Source organism: Mustela lutreola, chromosome 17 (assembly GCF_030435805.1).
Source record: "Mustela lutreola isolate mMusLut2 chromosome 17, mMusLut2.pri, whole genome shotgun sequence".
Lineage (NCBI taxonomy): Eukaryota > Metazoa > Chordata > Mammalia > Carnivora > Mustelidae > Mustela > Mustela lutreola.
In genome coordinates, this window is record NC_081306.1 from 6,070,125 (window position 1) to 6,087,603 (window position 17,479).

Sequence of the window (17,479 nt, forward strand, 5' to 3'; positions counted from 1 at the left end):
GCTTCCTCGGGGTGGGAGGCGGGGGAATTTGAAGATATTGAAACTGTTCTCATTAAATGCCCCAGTAATTGCGTTACACTCATTCTTCAACAAGAATGCATCTGGTGACATTTCTCACTTAAAGTTCAGGACCACATTGAGGCTCAAGTTCGATTAACCATAAGCGATCTTGCTTTGGGAAAAGCAGCAGTGTTGTTGGGTCCTCCGATTACAAAGACCTCACTGATGGGGCGCCTGGGTGACGCAGTGGGTTAAAGCCTCTGCCTTCGGCTCAGGTCATGATCTCAAGGTCCTGGGATCGAGCCCCCGCATCGGGCTCTCTGCTCAGCGGGGAGCCTGCTTCCCCCTCTCTCTGCCTGCCTCTCTGCCTACTTGTGATCTCTGTCAAATAAATAAATAAAATCTTTAAAAAAAAGAAAAACAAACAAACAAACAAACAAAAAACAAAAACCAAAGACCTCCCTGGAAAATTATTGTCTGGGAGCAAAAGCGAGCAATAAGAATGGAGACTCTCGTGGGCTTATGCATCCTCCCCCGAAGTTCATTAAATTCAGCCTTTCTCTTCTCTCGAAGCTGATGACCAAACACCCGGGCAAGCGCCTGGGGTGCGGACCCGAGGGTGAACGCGACATCAAGGAGCACGCGTTTTTCCGGTATATTGATTGGGAGAAACTGGAGCGCAAGGAGATCCAGCCCCCGTACAAGCCGAAAGCCGTAAGTAAACCGTCCTGCCGGGCTCTTGGACGCACACACAGGACGCGCGCTGTCCTCTCCCGGCGCGTGCGCCCGCGGTGCGCTGAGACATCGATGCTTCTCCCTGAGCATGTCTGTAAGGTGAGGCACGCCGTCACCGGGTACCAAACCGGAGCTCTCCATCCACGCAGCCCGGCCTCAGAAGGCAGGAAGGACGGTGGCCCCCAGGCTTCTGTGTAATCGGTTCAGTTATGGTTAATTGTCTTCGCCGATGGTTTTTTTTTTTTTTTTGGAGAGGGTCCTTGGGCCAGCGGAGTTCAGATCCCGTTTCGGACAGGGACGCGGAGTCTCGTTTTGCCCTTGTGCTTTCCTTGGTTCGACGGTGTCGCTTTTTCCTCCTCATCCTGACATTGAAAAGGTCATGTTGTTTACCTCCGCGGGATTTCAGTGTAATCCCGAAACGGTCACCGAGTCTGAGTCAGTGAATCAGACGGCCCCACCGGCCAGCTCCCACCCGAGGCAAGGCAGAGGGAAGCAAAAGCCTGCGGCGTGCTCCTAGACCTCTTGGAGGCTCTGAGTGCCGACCTGGCTTTGAGGACAAGAGGAAAAGCCTCCTTCCCAGTCGTGTGCGCCCGGGAGGGTTTCCCTTCCCCGAAGACTCAGCGGGAGCCCTTGTCAGCCCCCGGGGAGGAGGAGTTCACACTGAATTTTACTGAGCTGCAGTTCCCCAGACAGGCTGTTTCCTGGTTAGATTAAGGGAGACCCCGTGACTTGGTGATGGGCTGGGAAGCGTCCCCCGGAGGCTGAACTGGGCGCGTAAATGTCCCCGAAACCCGACCTTGTGAGCTCCGTGATGCCAAGGGTAGTTATTTTGCTATTAGGAATTCTTGGTCCCTTATTCTGTGCCGGGCACCCCGTGAAGGGCGCCGTGCGTGGCTTCTGATGAGATCCTCCCAGCAAGCTTTGGCCGAGGCGGGAGGGAGGCTCAGAGAGGTTAAGCACTCTGTCCGGGGTCACTCAGCCCCGGTGTGATGAAGCGGGGATGCGGACCCTCCCACTCTGTTCGAGGGGGATCACAGTGCCCAGGGGGCAAAGGGCACGCAGGACGGAGAAAGCCCCCCCACCCCCCACCCCCGCCTGTTGTTTCTTAACATCTGCCTGGTGCCGCACCTTCCCCTCCATCCTGCGCCGTTAGCTTCTGCCTTCCCAGCACCCCAATGCGTCCTGCGTCTCTCTGGGCACTCCCTGGGGTCAGGAAGCCTGGTTACTTGGAGACAGCCGGTGGCACCCAGCCCTGCCAGCTGTTGTAGGCGTACAAGCTGGTGTCAACTCAGCTTCCCCAGAACCGCTATCCCCCTGAGCCTTTCTCTGCAGCACGTCCTCCGGGACCTTTGCCGATGCTGGTCTTACACTGCTGAATCCTGTGCTCTCCAGCTCTCCAGGCCAAACACGCCCACGCCCTCCCCCCCACCTCCCCGCACACACACCCCTTCCACCTGCACGCATGTCCCAGATGACGTCACCTCCAGATGCCTAGCGTCTTCCAGACCATCAGCACAATATTTTTAACAGTGTCTGGCCCTCGAATGAATACAGTGGGCCCCACCGACCATCTCTTGATCTTTCTGGAGCTGGTGAACTTGGAGGAGTCCGGTCGCCTCTCTGCTCCCCTGTTTCATCCTCTGTGATGTGGCGACGTTAACAGTCCCTACATCAGAGGACCATCGCGATGCATGACGCCCTCACGGCCAGCCGGGCGCTGAGCTGGCACTCGGGACAGTTGATCGTTATTTTCGCCTGCCGGGTCACATGTTGATCCATGTCTTGGGTGTGGGGTCTTTGAGGGGTTGAACAGTGTGGAGGCCTACTGCTGCTCTTCTGTGAGATGGTGTGTCCAGGTGTGCACTTGGGGCCGGAGAGGGACTGTGCCAGGCAGTGTCATCACTTCTTTTTCTTTTTTTTTTTTTTAAGATTTTATTTAATTATTTGACAGACAGAGATCACAAGTAAGCAGAGAGGCAGGCAGAGAGAGAAGAGGAAGCAGGCTCCCTGCGGAGCAGACAGCCAGATGTGGGGCTCGATCCCGGGGTCCTGGGATCATGACCTGAGCCGAAGGCAGAGGCTAGTGTCGTCACTTCTAATGAACTATTTGGTAAAAGATTAAAATGGCAGCTTGGGAGACAAGAACAGGTTGTTCAGGAAGCTGGGAGCTCAGAGACAGGACGCAAAACTGACTTGGGTTTTGTGGGGCTGTTCATGAGATCTCAAAATGGGTACCTTCCCCCTCCTCCTCACGTGGCCAGAGGAGGGTTGCAAATACCCCGTCTTCACGAGCGTTGAACCCATTGCCATGACAGGGACCATTCATTCTTTAGTTGCAGACCAGTGGTTTTCAAAGGGTGGCTTCGCAGACCAGCAGTATCCCCTGGGAATACTAAAATGCTCAGGACCCTCCTCAGAAACCCTGACTCAGTAGCCCTGGGGGTGGGGAACTCCAGGTGAATCTGACGTGCCCCAGGCTGATAGTCTCTGCTGTGGACTTCAATGTTAAAACCTCAGGCAGATGAGCTGAGCTGAGGCCAGGGGAACATGGCAAGGAGAAAAAAAAAAAAAAAAAAAATCCCTCTTTTTTTTTTTTTTTTTAAGATTTTATTTATTTATTTGAAAGAGAGAATGGGTGCGGGGGAGGGGTGCACAGAGGAAGAGGAAGAAGCAGATTCTGTGCTGAATGTGGATCCCAGTGTGGGGCTCAATCCCAGGACCCCAGGATCATGACCTGAGCTGAAGGCAGACGCCTAACCGACTCAGCCACCCAGGTGCCCCAGTAGGGGAAAATCTCCTGAAGAGGAAGACATTGGTTCTCATCTAGTCTGGGTGACAGGTGGGGACTATTCTGAGAACAGGTCACAGGCTCAGGTGCCTTAGAAGCCAGGCAGATCATGTAAAGAGGAGAGGCAGGTGGCTGGGGACAGGGGCAGACTCAGAGCTGGGTGCTTATCTCCAGCGGCATGGTTGCAGACCCTGCTGCCCATTACTAATTATTGTAATACTGTTTTACATCATCCATAAGAACAGCTGCCTTTCTCCAATCTTCTTCTCCGATCTTCTTTCTCCAATCTTCTTTCTCCGATCTTCTTCTACAAGCCAAGCACTGGGCTGGCCAGGTCGGTCCTGCAGGAGGCAGGCTCCTCATACGCCCATCCTCATCAGGATTTTTGTATGCGATCTCTATCTTTTGGTGTATCAGCAACACGTTTTTAAAAATTAAACACCTGGGGCACCTGGGTGGCACAGTGGGTTAAGCCTCTGCCTTTGGCTCAGGTCATGATCTCAGTGTCCTGGGATCGAGCCCCGCATCGGGCTCTTTGCTCAGCAGGGAGCCTGTTTCTCTCTCTCTGCCTGACTCTCTGCCTACTTGTGATCTCTCTGTCAAATAAATAAATAAAATCTTTTTAAAAAAATGTAAACACCATTCAGGCCCAATTAAACACATCCACAAGTCATATGTGGCCCATGGACTCGGTGTATATCGTCTTTGGGTAGTGATTGCTCAGAGTCACATTGACATTTAACTGGTTCCTGTTAGTACTGGTTATTTACCCCTGAGTCCATTCCAACTGGGTAAATATTTTGGAACTTCCAGCTCAGCGATAATGAGTATAAAAGATCTAACCAGTGCTTGGCTCGTAGAAGATACTCAGAAAAAAGTAGCTGTTCTTATCCTAGATACTATAAAAATACCACAATAATTAGGAAGGATCAAGAGGATCCTCGACTGTTCTGCGTTTGATAGGATTTCCAATCAGCCGATGTCTTGAATTCCCTCTCGTGGGTTTAACTTTGACTTTCAAAGTACAGTGATTGGACTGGGCTGTATTCTTCAAGACGTTGCACCACCAGCAATGAGGGAAAGCCGGCACTGGCAGTCCCAGTGCTCCCTGAGACTGAGCTAGAAATAATAATTATGGGGGTGCCTAAGTGGCTTAGTGGGTTAAGCGTCTGTCTTCGGCTCAGGTCACGATCCCAGGGTCCTGGGATCGAGCCCCGCATGGGCCTCCCTGCTCAGGGGGAAGCCTGCTTCTCCCTCTCCTCCGGATTGTGCTCTCTCTCGCTCTCAAATAAATAAAATCTTAAAAAAGGAAGGAATAATCATGGAGATACAGCCCCCTCTTTCGAGTCAACCTGCACATATGCCTTTGTAGCTGTGGACGCTAGCCTCAGAGTTCTCACCCCCTCTCGGGATCTCCCATTTCCCCTTCCACACACATCCCGGAGGGCCCGGGGCAAGGGTGTGCAGAGTGCCATGGGCCTTGCGGGTGATTACAAGGCCTGCGTGCATCTGTCGGCGTTCCTGATTCACCCGTGCTATTAACTGGAGTGCAGCGGGCGAAAAATCATGGACAAGAACAGAGGGTTCGATTCAAACATCAGTGAAGGGTGCCTCACTGATGTTGCTGGAGGTTCAGACCATGAGCTTTGAGGTTGTTCCCAGTGCTGACTTTTATTATGGCGAGGAGCCGATTGCAGGACCCTCTTCCGAACCGCGGAGACCCACCAGCGTGGGTGTGTTGTAATTTATGAGTAACTTGGCTACGTGTGCATCCGATGGCGTCTCTCTTGCTCAAAGCTTCCCTGCTGGCTCTCAGCTGCCCCCAGAATAATGCTGACTCTTCCGGAGCATGGATGGCTTTTGGGGTCTTCCAGGGTCCAGCGTCTGTCCCCTCCCCAGCTTCGGCTCCCACCCTCCAAGAGCAAGCAGTTCTGAATTTCTTGCAGTCGCTCAGACACGCAGGGCGTTCTCGTCCCTCCCCGGCTCTGTGTGTGCACAGTGGAGCATCTGCGACGTCCGTGCCCTTCCCCAGGCCACGCCCGCCTCCAGCCCCATCCCTCGCGGGGCCTGGCTCCTTCCCCCATTCCCGGGGCTGGATCACCCACTAGGGTCCCCTCCACAAACGCATCACACTCTATTGTAATTGCTTGTTCGGTGCGATGTCTGTCTTCCCGACTAGATTGAAAGGTTGTGACTAGCTTTGTCAGTGTTGACTCCCAGTGCTTAGCAGAAGGCTTCGCACCTAGCAGGTGCTTAATGATTTTTCCCGAGTAAATGAATGAAGCCATGAACGGCTGAAACATACGAGGCTGAGGCTCTGCACGGAGAAACGTATGGGGTTCTTGAGGGCTGTGCCTCGGAGCAGGGTGTGTGTGTCTCCCGCCTTCATTTTCACATGTGCTGGGATGCTGCTGGGCCAGAGACGACGCTCGGCGTGGCTAGGGCTACAGCGTGGTCCCACAGGGAGTGGCAGTCCCTGTCCCGGTTGGTGTGCCACGCAGGAAGGTGAAGGCCATACTGAAGGGCTACATGAGCCTCAGTATGGAGCGTGCTGGTGAATGTGGTGCAGGCCATGTGGCAGGCTGCTGTGGGTCAGTGGGCAGTGGCTGGGAGTTGCTGGTTGATGTCCTAGCGGGCTCTGGCTGGGGCTGGGCGCATGCTGAAGCGGTGGGTGGAAAGCCAGTGTGTTCTGGTTCTGTCCCTTGGGGATGTTACCCGGCGCTCCAGGTCATCTCAGTAGCCAGTGTTTATTGACATTAGGGACCCTCCCAGGTGCTGAAGACACAGAAGAAAAATGAATATAATTTCCTGCTCTCGTGGAACTTATATTTTAGAGGGAGTGGGCAAGTAATAAAACACAGAAATCAGGGGCGCCTGGGTGGCTCAGTAGGTTAAGCTGCTGCCTTCGGCTCAGGTCGTGATCTCAGGGTCCTGGGATCGAGTCCCACATGGGGCTCTCTGCTCGGTGGGGAGCCTGCTTCCCTCTCTCTCTCTCTGCCAGCCTCTCTACCTACCTGTGATCTCTCTCTGTCAAATAAATAAATAAAATATTTAAAAAAAAAACACAGAAATCAGCAAATATGTTAGAAGTAGACAAGCATTGTGGAGGAAACCAAAGCAGAGTTGGGAATGGCGAGAGCTGGACTGGGGAGAGGTTGATTTTAAACAGGGTGGTTGGAAAGCCTCACTGACAAGAGGAAGGTCAGGGAGGGAGGGAGCTGTGTGAATATCTTGGGGGTGGAGAATGGTTTGAGTGGTAACTGCAGGTGCAAAGGCCCTGAGGCAGGATCTTGCCTGGCATTGGTCGAGGAAGAGCATAGAATCCAAGTGTTGAGCCTAGTGAGGGAGAGGGGGGAAAAGGTGGTGACATCAGTTAGGCCACAGGAGGCTCTTTGGCTTTTACTCCGTGCTAAGCTGGGCAGCCTTTGGAGGGCCCTGAGCAGAGAAATGACATGATCCGACTTCAGGTTTTAAAAGCATCGCTCTGACTGTTGTATGTGCAAGGGCGAGATCAGGAGACTGGTCTGAGGCTCCTGCGGCAATCCAGGTGGGAGGCAGCTGGCACTTGGACGGGACGGAGCTGCGGAGGGCCTCCGTGCTGTGTTCGTCTTGTCTTCCCTCACCGTCCCCGGGTCCTGGCAGGATGCTCAGTAATTACCCCAGGGGGCATGAAGGGAGACTCCCTTCAGACTGCCTGCCTAGCTGCTCCTCGAGTGTAGTGTGGGAACAGGCTGCTGGTGGTGGCGAGAGGCAGGATGAATGAAAGAAATATGTTGTCCTGGATGCTTCTGGAGTTCCAAGGGTCGGCTTACAGGGCCCAGAGCAGGGCGTGGCTGTACAGTGGGCTGTTCCCTCTCGTGTCCGTGTGAGTTATAGGGCAGTGTGAATTATAGGGAGGTTCCTTGTGCTGAGGGTGACAGCCGGGGTGTCCCCTTGGTCTGGACCAGCAGCTCGGAATTTGGCTGTGCTGTCACAGAGGGGGCACGGAGGCCACAGCAAGGGGGAGCGTGTTTGCTTGCAGAGTTGTGGTATGTGGTGCGCAGTAGAAGGTATGCGGGTGTAGTATGTTTAACTCGAAATCCCTGATGGTGATTTGGGTGGCTTGCCCAGCCTACTAAGAATTCTGCCTTAGTGAAATCTGGCAGCATCCCTAATGCCCAGTGCAAAGCTTGCTGTGAAAACTAGGTAGAGGCACCAGCCTGGGGCTCCAGGCTCCAGCTGCCCCCAGAGGGCGGTCCTTGGATCGGCTTCCGCCGCTGTCAGCAGAGATGCAGCAAATTGAGGAGTGAGGAGAAAAGGAACCAGGTCACAAGAAGGCCCTGCTCCCTCCCTGTCCACGGAGTCTTAACTACTGAAGGGCGTAGGCTCAGCGACTGCCTGCCAGGGAACGTGGCTCTTTCTGTCCTATCGTAGGAGCGATCTGATGGCCCAGGCTGGAGGAGTACAGCTCGTTGGGAGACAGACCCTAAGGAAAGCGCCTCTCCCTTCAGCCATTCACCCCGGGCCCTCGGGCGCCACCCAGACATGATCAGCCAGGCGCTCTGCCTCCTTCCGTGCCAGCCCCGAGGTCGGGCCTTCCTGACTCCAACCCCTCCTGTCCCATCGAGTCTGATGCCCATCACTCTCTCTGGTTGCCTGTGCGCCCCGTCACTTGACGTAAAGCCCCATACGGTTTGAGGCACCAGCACATCCACAAAGCTCGGGGAGCTCGCAGGCTGAAAAAGACAGAGCCCCCCGGCCCCATCCTACACCACTACCGACCACTACCACTCTTGTGTGTGAGCATTTTCCAAAACACCGCATAGGGGATCTGGTCACACATCGAGGCCTGCATCCTCGGGGAGCTCTAGATGCCAAACTGCTTCGGGAACGAAGTCTTGCTCACAGGACCGGGTCTCTCGGTAATTCTGTCATCCAAAAACCTTGTTTATGTAGCCGAGGTCAGAAGCTTCAAGTACCGCTTTAATGAGCTGCACTTCTGTTCATGTGACATTCTTCTCCAGACCTAATTGCCCTTTCTGCCGTATGAGTAAGCGTCTCCAAGTGTGTGTCTGAGTGTGGGTTTGATGTGCTGACATTTCTGAATCGAAGCCACAAAGTGTAACCTTTGTGTGTTTGCGATTAAAACGCCAAATGCAAAGCTTAGGAAAGGGGGCGAACTTTTTGCTTGATATGATCTATTTAAGAACAGAACTTGGCTCCCCTAGAACGTACCAAGTGCTCAGGAGAACAATACCCTTTTGAAAATTGGGATTTGACATCATTCTTCTGAAACCCTTGCACGTCAGATATATTAGAGAAAATATTCAGTTCCTGTTGGTGCCAGGCAGTACATCGTTTAATTCTCAAAACCACTGTATGAGGTAGGGGTCACTGTCCCCGTATTACGGGAGAGGGGGCAGGGAGCCTGGAAAGGTGGGGACATTGGCCCCAGGTCCAGCAGCTAGCAGGTGGCGGAGCGGAGTCTTGAACCATGGACTCTGCAGTGCCTGAGATCCTCGGAAAGATTATTAGAGACACTTGGGAGCCCCTTTTCCAGTTCGAAACTGTAGTACGGGGCAGGAGCCCGGATACCACCATCTAAGGGTATCTGTTCCATAATAGAAAGAAACTAGAGATCCTTAACAATTCAAATGATTTTAAAATAAATTTTAAAATATTGCAACAAACAAGAAGCACATTCACACCTTTTGCACTTCACTGGCAGGATTTTAAAAGATGCAAATCTTGCTTGTTCCTTAAGGCTTTGATTTCGAGGCTGACGGAGACAGCAGCCGTTGAGTGACCTCTGGGCGCAGGGTACGGGCCGCATCCTGTCGGAGCGCCTCCAGGCGGGCTCATTAAGCAGTAGACGTCTCCTACTCCCCACTTGGTTCTGTTTGTTCTTTCCGCTATCCAGAGTGTGAAGTTTGCACAGATCCTCATCAAAATATTAGGTTCCGTTCAGACCCTGACAAATAGCCAGGAGCTGTTGAAGACACAGAGCCCAGAGCCTGTCTGTTTCTCTCTTGCCTTCCCTCCGCCCCCCCCCAGATAACCTGTTTAAACTGCACATCAAACCAGGCTCCCTTCGGATGGTGGGAATTGGCAGACTCCTGGGCCAAGTGAAGTTCCTAGATCACTTGCCAAGTGCATGACTTTGAGCTGTCCCTCAGCACAGCAGCCAACAGGGTGAATTTGGAAGGGTAGATGAGAAGGTCACGTGCTAGGGGAGAGCATAAAACTATTAGGACATGTCTGGCAGTAACCACTGAAGAGAACAGAAGTCTAGAAGTGGGTATAGATACCATCATTCTAGAAAGGAGCAAGCAGAGGCCCAGAGATTTGCTTCAGTGACTTACACAGGGAATATAACCAGGACAAGAACACAGACCCTCCATTAAATGGATGCAGAACTTTATTAATACAATGTACAACTGTAGCCATTAAATGGGACAGGATGTTCTATGAAATTATTCGATTTTACTAGTGAACAGAACCCTCTATCTACTTTGTATATCTCATTTCACCCTCACAACAACTCTGTGAAACTCTGTGATATTACTGTTGACTCCCTCGTATAGGTAAGGAAATAGGCTCAGAGACGTTAAGTAACTTGCCCTTGGTCACACAGCTGGTAAGCCAGAGTGCCAATTTAATTTAAAGGTGTTCCTTCACCTCCAGAGCCCACATCCTTGGGTTTTACAGTGTTTCCTCTCTCACCTCCCAGACTCAGTGGCACAGATGTGGGATTTGAACTGGAGTTGGTCCAGTCCTGAGTCTGAACACTTCTCTGGGGGATGGGCTCCATCGAGCGAATGTAGATGAAGTCCAACTTCTTGGATTCTGCCATGAACTCTGCTCAGATTGTACTACTTATCACAGTGCCCCAGAAAGGTACTTACCAAAGGGTCAAACTTGAGAAGATGAGCAAATGGATTCAGGGAGACTGGGTCAAACACGGAGAATGTGGGCTTAGAATTGAACAGACCCAAATGCAAATGCCAGCTTTGCTGTCCAGCAGCAAAGAACTCGACCCCTCTCGGCCTCCCCGAGACACAGGCTCTAATCTCAGCCTGGTCCTCTGAAGAAGTCCGCAGACCTCTTCTCTGAAGCTCTCCCTTCTAAAGTGTCCATCCCCCTGGTCTCAGCTGATGATCCTGTCTGTTCAGTTATGTTCAGATCCTGTCTGGGATCAAGTTCCTCATCGGGCTCCCTGCTCAGTGGGGAGTCTGCTTCTCCCTCTCTCTCTCTGCTGCCTGTCCCTGCTCTCACATTCTCTCTATCTTAAAACAAAAAAAAAAAAACAGCTCCATCAGAGCCAGACTCAAAATGACTTCTAAACAACAACAAGAAAACTCCGGTTGTTACCTGTGGCTGCAGCCAGGTTCTCAGACCAAGTCAGGAGGAATCCATCTCCCGAGGCCTCCTGCAGTAGCTTTCCTCTGTATTGACTTCATTCTTCATTCGCAGAAAGCTTTCCTGGGTTCATCTCAATCTCGTCGCCAGAGTTCATCTCATCATCTTAGCAACTTCTGCCCCTCCCCACCCCCCACCAAAAAGGTTCTTTTTCCCCCAAATTCCCACCAGCCCGGAACTCAGGCTTGTTGGAAGCTACGGGGTCACATGCCCATTGCTAAAGCCATCGCCATGCCTGGGAATGAGGCCTGGCCCCTTTCACGTCTGACATCCAGAGAGAGGAGAAGGGGCAGGTCCTCTAAGAAAAGCCAAGGCAGTGAGGCTAGGGAGGTAGGGGGTAGAAGTGCGGCCCTTCCGTCCCCGGGCGCACATCTGTCCCTCCCTTCCAACAGGAGCCTCCGGTCGGGGCTGACATTACCTTGAGGCTCCCTCCCATATCCCACCAGCCTTGGCGGGAAAAATTTCCGTCTGTTACGTTTTAAATGTCAGTACCTGTCTGAGTAATATCCCAGGAGGGCTTGGGGGTGTGGCAAGGCCCGCAGGACCCGTCTGTAGCCGGGGGACAGCCACAGCCATCAGACTAGCTCCCTGGACGAGCCGGCTCTGTCTGCATTTCAGCGGCGACTGCGGCACCGTTTTATCTGCAGATTTTATCGAGCCGTCCTACCGCACCTTCAGGGCAGGTTCATCGGACCTCACAAAGAGTGGCTGAGGGAATTTAGCTCACCTGCTTAAAGGCTGTATAGCCGGGGCTTGACGGGGCTGGGAAAGGTACTCCCGTCAGCGCTGACATTCCGGCCCCATGATCTGAGGTGATTCCTCAGGCAATGAGATGGCGTTAGAAAGCCTGTGATCTTTGTGATCCCGCAGACCCGACTCTGAATCTCCACTCCTCTCCCTGACCCTCCATGGCCCTGACCCAGTTTTTAACCTTCCAGATTATCTGCTAGGTGGAGATCATCCTCTTCTTGCCTGTCGCTCAAAGCTGGGAGCATCAAAGTTGTAAAAACATAAGCAAATAACGGGGGTGATCGTTATCTGAGGACGAGTTTCTTTGAAGCCGGCAGTGTGGGTTTAGGATGAATGGTGAGGAACCGATAAGAAAAATACAACACTTTGTTCGCACGGGTATATTTCATCTCGTTTCTGAAAAGCCAGCTGCAGAACAAAGGAATGATTCACTACTTGGTTTAAAGAGTAGCAACATCCCTCCGTCTGTTTACCCCGCCATCCAGGACACGCGCCCAAATGTTACATAATGAAGGTACCGAGGTGGTGCGAGATAAGAGGGCTTGGTTGTTGATTTTCCTGGGTACTTTCAAACACCTTGTTCCGGCAACACCTATACAAGCCTGGCGGAAGAATCTAGATCATTGTCAGATCTGGGATCAGATCCTAGTCAGGTACTTAAATCTGCTAAACCCGTTCCTTCTGCAGCAGAGACATCATGGATTAAAGGAGATAATCCTCGAGAAGCACGTAACACTGTGTCTGGCTAATAAGATGCACTTAATACACGCGGTCATTCGTGCACCCTGCGATACTGAGTGCCTACTGTGTGCCAGAGCCTACTGTGTGCCAGTGCCTACTGTGTGCCAGAGCCTGTCCTGAGTCCCGGGAAGGCTGTGGAATGACTTCTGCTGTTGTGGGATTTACGGTCTAGATGGGACTCTAGTTCAGCAACAGTGAAGCAAAGATATACACATGTTATTTAGATCGGGCTCTTTGGATGGTTTACTTACTGTGCACGAAGGGAGCAGGCTGTTCTGACGGAGCGTAACAGGAGGGGAGGATTACTGTGTCTGGAGGGGACCCCGGATAGCTTCTCTGAGAAGATGGCATTTAGACCGAAATCTGGAGGAAACCAAAGCATGGCATCTTATTTTAAGATAAAACAAAACAAAACATGAAACTTGCTACCCAGCAGGCCCCCTCTCTTGCTGACTTCCTTCTAACTGAACAGACACAGCAGATCAAGTGCCCTGATTGTAAGGACTCTTCCCCTAGTCGCCGAAAAGGGAGCTTTCATCTCTTCTCTTTCTCTACTGCACGGTGTCCGACTGCGCGCCAGAGAAACACCTTTGAAACATTTCTCAGAATGATCCATCGCGGGACACCTGGGTGGCTCAGTCAGTTAAGCTCTGCCTTTGGCTCGGGGTCAGGATCCCAGGGGCCTGGGCTCAAGCCCTGCGTGGGGCTCCCTGCGCCAACGGGGAGTCTGCTTCCCCCACTACCTGCTGCTCCCTCTGTTCAAGCTCTCAAATAAAATCTTTTTAAAAATAAATAAAACATCTTTATTTAAGAGAGAGAGAATGAGTGGGGGCAAGAGGGAGAAGCAGACTCCCCCTGAGCAGGGAGACCGACATGGAACTTGATCCCAGGATCCGAGCCAAAGGCAGACGCTTAACTGACTGAGCAATCCAGGCCGACCAAGAGAAAGACTCTAATCTTTTTACCTTTTCTGTGGGGTTCAGGTATATTTTCACTGTGACCTTCTAGGCTGGGCTCCCGCAGATGCCCTGCTGACAGCGGCAAGGCAGGAAGCTCCACTGTGCCATGAGCCTCCCGCCATCGCGCCTGCTTAAGCAGTGTGGGCTGGGCTCTTGTCCTCTTCAGTGTGGGCTGGGCTTTGTCCTCTTCTCCAGCATCTTGCTCTGTCCCCACCATCTTTTCAGCTCCTCGTATTCCCTGGACAATATCCTTCCTTCCTTCCTCCGAAGCAGTGTCTGTCTTTCTGGTCGCACTCAGCTTAGAGGACACCTCCTCCAGGAAGTCTTCCTGGCCCTTCTTAGGTTCCTCACTTCTGTGCATGGTACCATGCAGAGGCCTGTGTGTGCATCCGTCTCCTCTGCTAAACGACCAGGACAGGGACCTCTTGTGTGTCATCATATTTTCAGTGCCTAGTACACCACGGGACAGGAGAAGCACCTTAGCACCCAAATAGCAGTAACTCCCTCATGTAAAGTAGCTTTTCGGGGTGTGGAGGGGGGTGTTCTTATTTTTTAAAAATCTGATATTTAGATTTTCAAAAACACAATCAAGCAGAAAGATAAAGGAGAAAATGAGGCAATCTATAACTCGTCCCACCTTGATAAGCCTGATACGATCTGCAGGACCTGTGAGCACACAGGGGAACACGCTGTACACAGTTAGCAATTGTATGTGACTATGTCACTATTCTTCTAAATCTCCTTTTCATATTTAAAAGTGTTTTGCATGATACTACATCAGAGAGATGTATGATTTAACTTTTTTCCCTATTGGATAGTTGATGTCCACTTCTTTTCCCCCTCTCGAACAATTTTTTTGATGAACAGCTGTATCTTGGGGGGTTAAACCCAGGACTATAGAGGAGGGGTCCAGGGAAGGCTCCTGGAGGAAGTGACATCTGTCTGGAGACCAGCGGGAAGCGCAGGCAATGCCCTGGTGGGGTTGGGCGTGGGAGGCAGGTGTTCCTGGTGGAGGAGGCAGTTCCTTGCAAAGGCTAGGAGGTGACAGAGTGCGTAAGCCTCCTGGGCACCCAGGGACCCAAGTACCGCTGGAGGGTGTTTCGGGGGCGGGGGAATGGGCAGCAAGGGGCTAGTGACCAGGTCCCCAGGGCCAAGTCCGAAGGGGCCCTGTAAGCCATGCTAGGGAGCGTGTTCCTGGGCAGCGGGGAGCACTGCAGAGAAGTGACATAGCCAGGTTGGCGTCTGAAAGATCCCCATGGCTGCTGTGACTAAGCCAGCTCCACACTTGACAGCTAGACTCGGAGCTGTTATTAACACAATGAAACAGAAATTAGAAGAGAAGAAGGGGGAGAGAGGAAAAAAAACAAAAAAAAAGAGCTCACATGTAACAGCTCACAGATCAGCTTTTCGAACTGTCTAGGTTCTCAGATTCGCAGGCGCAACTGAACAAGTCAAAACCCTCACTCCTCTCCCTTCCCTACCCGGGGAAGAGGGGCTTTGTGGTTTCAGGAACCAAGCAAAACGAGCCAGCGGCGCCGAGGGGGTGTGGGTCCCTGTCACGGTTGCGGGAGCTCTGGTGGTGTGCCCTGATGACAAGGGGAGGGGGGGTTTCTTTCAAGAGCTCAGGGAGCTATCGGTCCCCACTCAGGACCACCAGGGAAGCAGGTGTGGTCCCCGCGGTGTATGTGTCGCTCGATCCCAGCCGCAGAGCCGCCCTGTTCTCCAAGGACACCACAGGCGCAGAGCTGATCTGGGCTGTGCCTCCCCAGGGCTGACGTCTCCATTTAAGGAGCGCTCCTGAAGCTAATGGGCAGTGACAGGTCCATTTGAAAAACACGGAAACACTTAGGGAGGCTGTGATCTGCCAGCCCCACGTAAGCTGCTTATTAGCAAGGAAATCACGCTCCCGCCTTGGTTAACCCCTGCACTTGCATCTCCTCCCTCACTTAAAGATTTCGGAGGCAGGGTAGGGGGATGGGGGGGGGGGGGGAGAAGGCTCGGAGCTGCCAGGAGCTGTTTCTCTCTCTCCTGTCACAGCCCCTGGGGAGGCCCCGGCCAAGCTGCAGCCTTCTGGCGTGCACGGGGAAATTGATGGTTTTTAAAGAAAAATGGCCCCTGAAGACTCCAGGTCTCCACTCCGTGCTTTCCACACTGGCTGGTTTGGGTCCCTGCACACAGGCCAAAGAGGAACATGCCCAGGTGTGCCTCACACTGTGCTCGCTCAGTCCCACCGCCCCGGTCCCTGGCTCCGGCCGCTCCGGGTGGCGTCGGCCACTGCCCCAGTACCCCTTGGCCCTGTTCCCCATCTCTCTGCTCTGGATGAAGACAGCCAGCGCCGACCTTCCCTGGCGCCTCCGCCGTCAGTCTAGCTGCGGCCCTCTTCGGTCCCCACACCCTCGACATCCCCACCGGACACTCAGACCCATCCCACTGGAAAGCAAGGGTCCAGCCGCCGCCGGAAGGCTCCCTACCCCGAGTGTCCCCCACTCTCCCCAGAGCTCAGGGGCCAAGTTGTGGGGTCACGGACAGGCCCTCTCTTCCCGGAATACCCCACTTCTGACCTGTCAGCCTGTCTTGCCACCTCTCCCCTCCGTCCGTGCCCCCCAAGGGCACCTTCCTCCGAGCCACCATCCTCTGTCACCTCCCCGCCCCTCGCCCTTCCGTCAGCTTTGTGCACAAAAACCCAAGCAAAAGTGTGCCGGGCGCGCAGAACCCTCCAGCGACTTCTCACCAGGTAGCGATGGGAAGGCCCGTGATCTGGCCCCGGCCCCTGGCGCGCCACCCCCCACCACCACCCCTGCTCTGCCTCTTGATCACCACGCTGGCCCCAGTGGCCTCCCCACTCTCGGGGGGCCTTGGCCGAGCAAACGTGCTCATCTCTGGGCCTTTGCAAACGCACTTCCTCCACCCAGAATGCTTTTCCCCCATTTAAATGGCTCCAAGCTCCTCTCAGAGCTGACCACTTTATCGAAAATGGCCTTCTCTTCGCTCCGCACCCCTGGCCTGACTTCATTTTTCTTCATACCGCTTGCCTCTCCCGTCTGGCATGAACACAGCTGTGCACACTCACAGCTCCCTTTCTAGTCCCCTGTTGGTTGCCTTCCTAGCACCTGCAGAATGCCAGTCCTACGAGGCACAGATTTTTTAGAACTTAGCCTTAGCACAGGGCCTGGCACACAGTAGGCACTCAATAAATACTGCTCAAATGAAAAAAAAAAAAAAAAAGATGCATAAGCAATGGAAAAAACTGGACTATAATCCTGACCACTGTGTTGACGGTCTGTCCTTTTGAGGACATAAGTTTTCCCCGGCCGGCCAGCAGGGCAGACCCCAGGTCTTGATTATAGAGCAGGCAGGGGTGGGGGGGGGGGGGTTCACCTCTCATTTTCCGAGACCAGAAGCAGAGAGATCAACATGGTCGAAAAGAATTTTCCCAAAGAGGAATAGAGCAGGAGTTCTGAGGCGCTCTGGGAGCTGAGCCTCATGGCCGCGTGCACACGCACATGTGCACACACACACACCCCATACCTCTGCTTCCCTTGACCTTGGGGCCTGAAGGAGCCCAGGGGGAGTGTGCCCTCCTCACCTTTCTCAACTCACCTTCCGTCTGCCCGTGACTCGGGCTTGGAGGCAGCGCTTCATCTTCTCACCTCCTCATCCGTGGCCCGTTTCCCAGGATTTTCGTGCTCGACCCCTTGGAGATCCGTGAGCTCCAGCAGTCCGCTCCCGGATCCTCGCAGTCCCCAGCGAGGGGGACAGTGCTCCATCCCGAGTCTCCTCTTCCCGCTCTTGGTGTTAGGGGCCACAGTCTCACTGGCAACTAGAAATCAGATCCCCCACCTCCCGGGGTGGTTCTGTGAAACGGAAAGGTAATGTATGCGAAACCCTCAGCAAGCGCCAGTTGCCTGGAAACTGCTCTGCGGTTTTATTACTGTTATCTTTATCTGTCTTCCACTTCCCATGTTCTGTCCTTTCCGTGTTTATTTTTCTTTTTTTCAAGACCTCTCTCCCGCACCCCATAATCTGTCCTAATCTGTCCTACTAACCCCCTGTCCCAAGGTCATCTCCCAGAGCTGCCCCGGCCCCTCCACGTCATGGCATCCACACG

General features: G+C 53.2%; 1 protein-coding gene across 3 annotated transcripts in view; it reads left to right on the forward strand.

Moving 5' to 3' along the window:
• Window positions 1-17,479, forward strand: part of PRKCB (protein kinase C beta) — a 325,529-nt gene that overhangs the window by 299,917 nt on the left and 8,133 nt on the right. For all 3 annotated transcript variants that reach the window (XM_059154821.1, XM_059154819.1, XM_059154820.1), the window contains one exon: window positions 574-714. In XM_059154821.1, coding sequence (XP_059010804.1) covers window positions 574-714 — 141 coding nt within the window. The remainder of the gene's footprint in view (window positions 1-573; window positions 715-17,479) is intronic.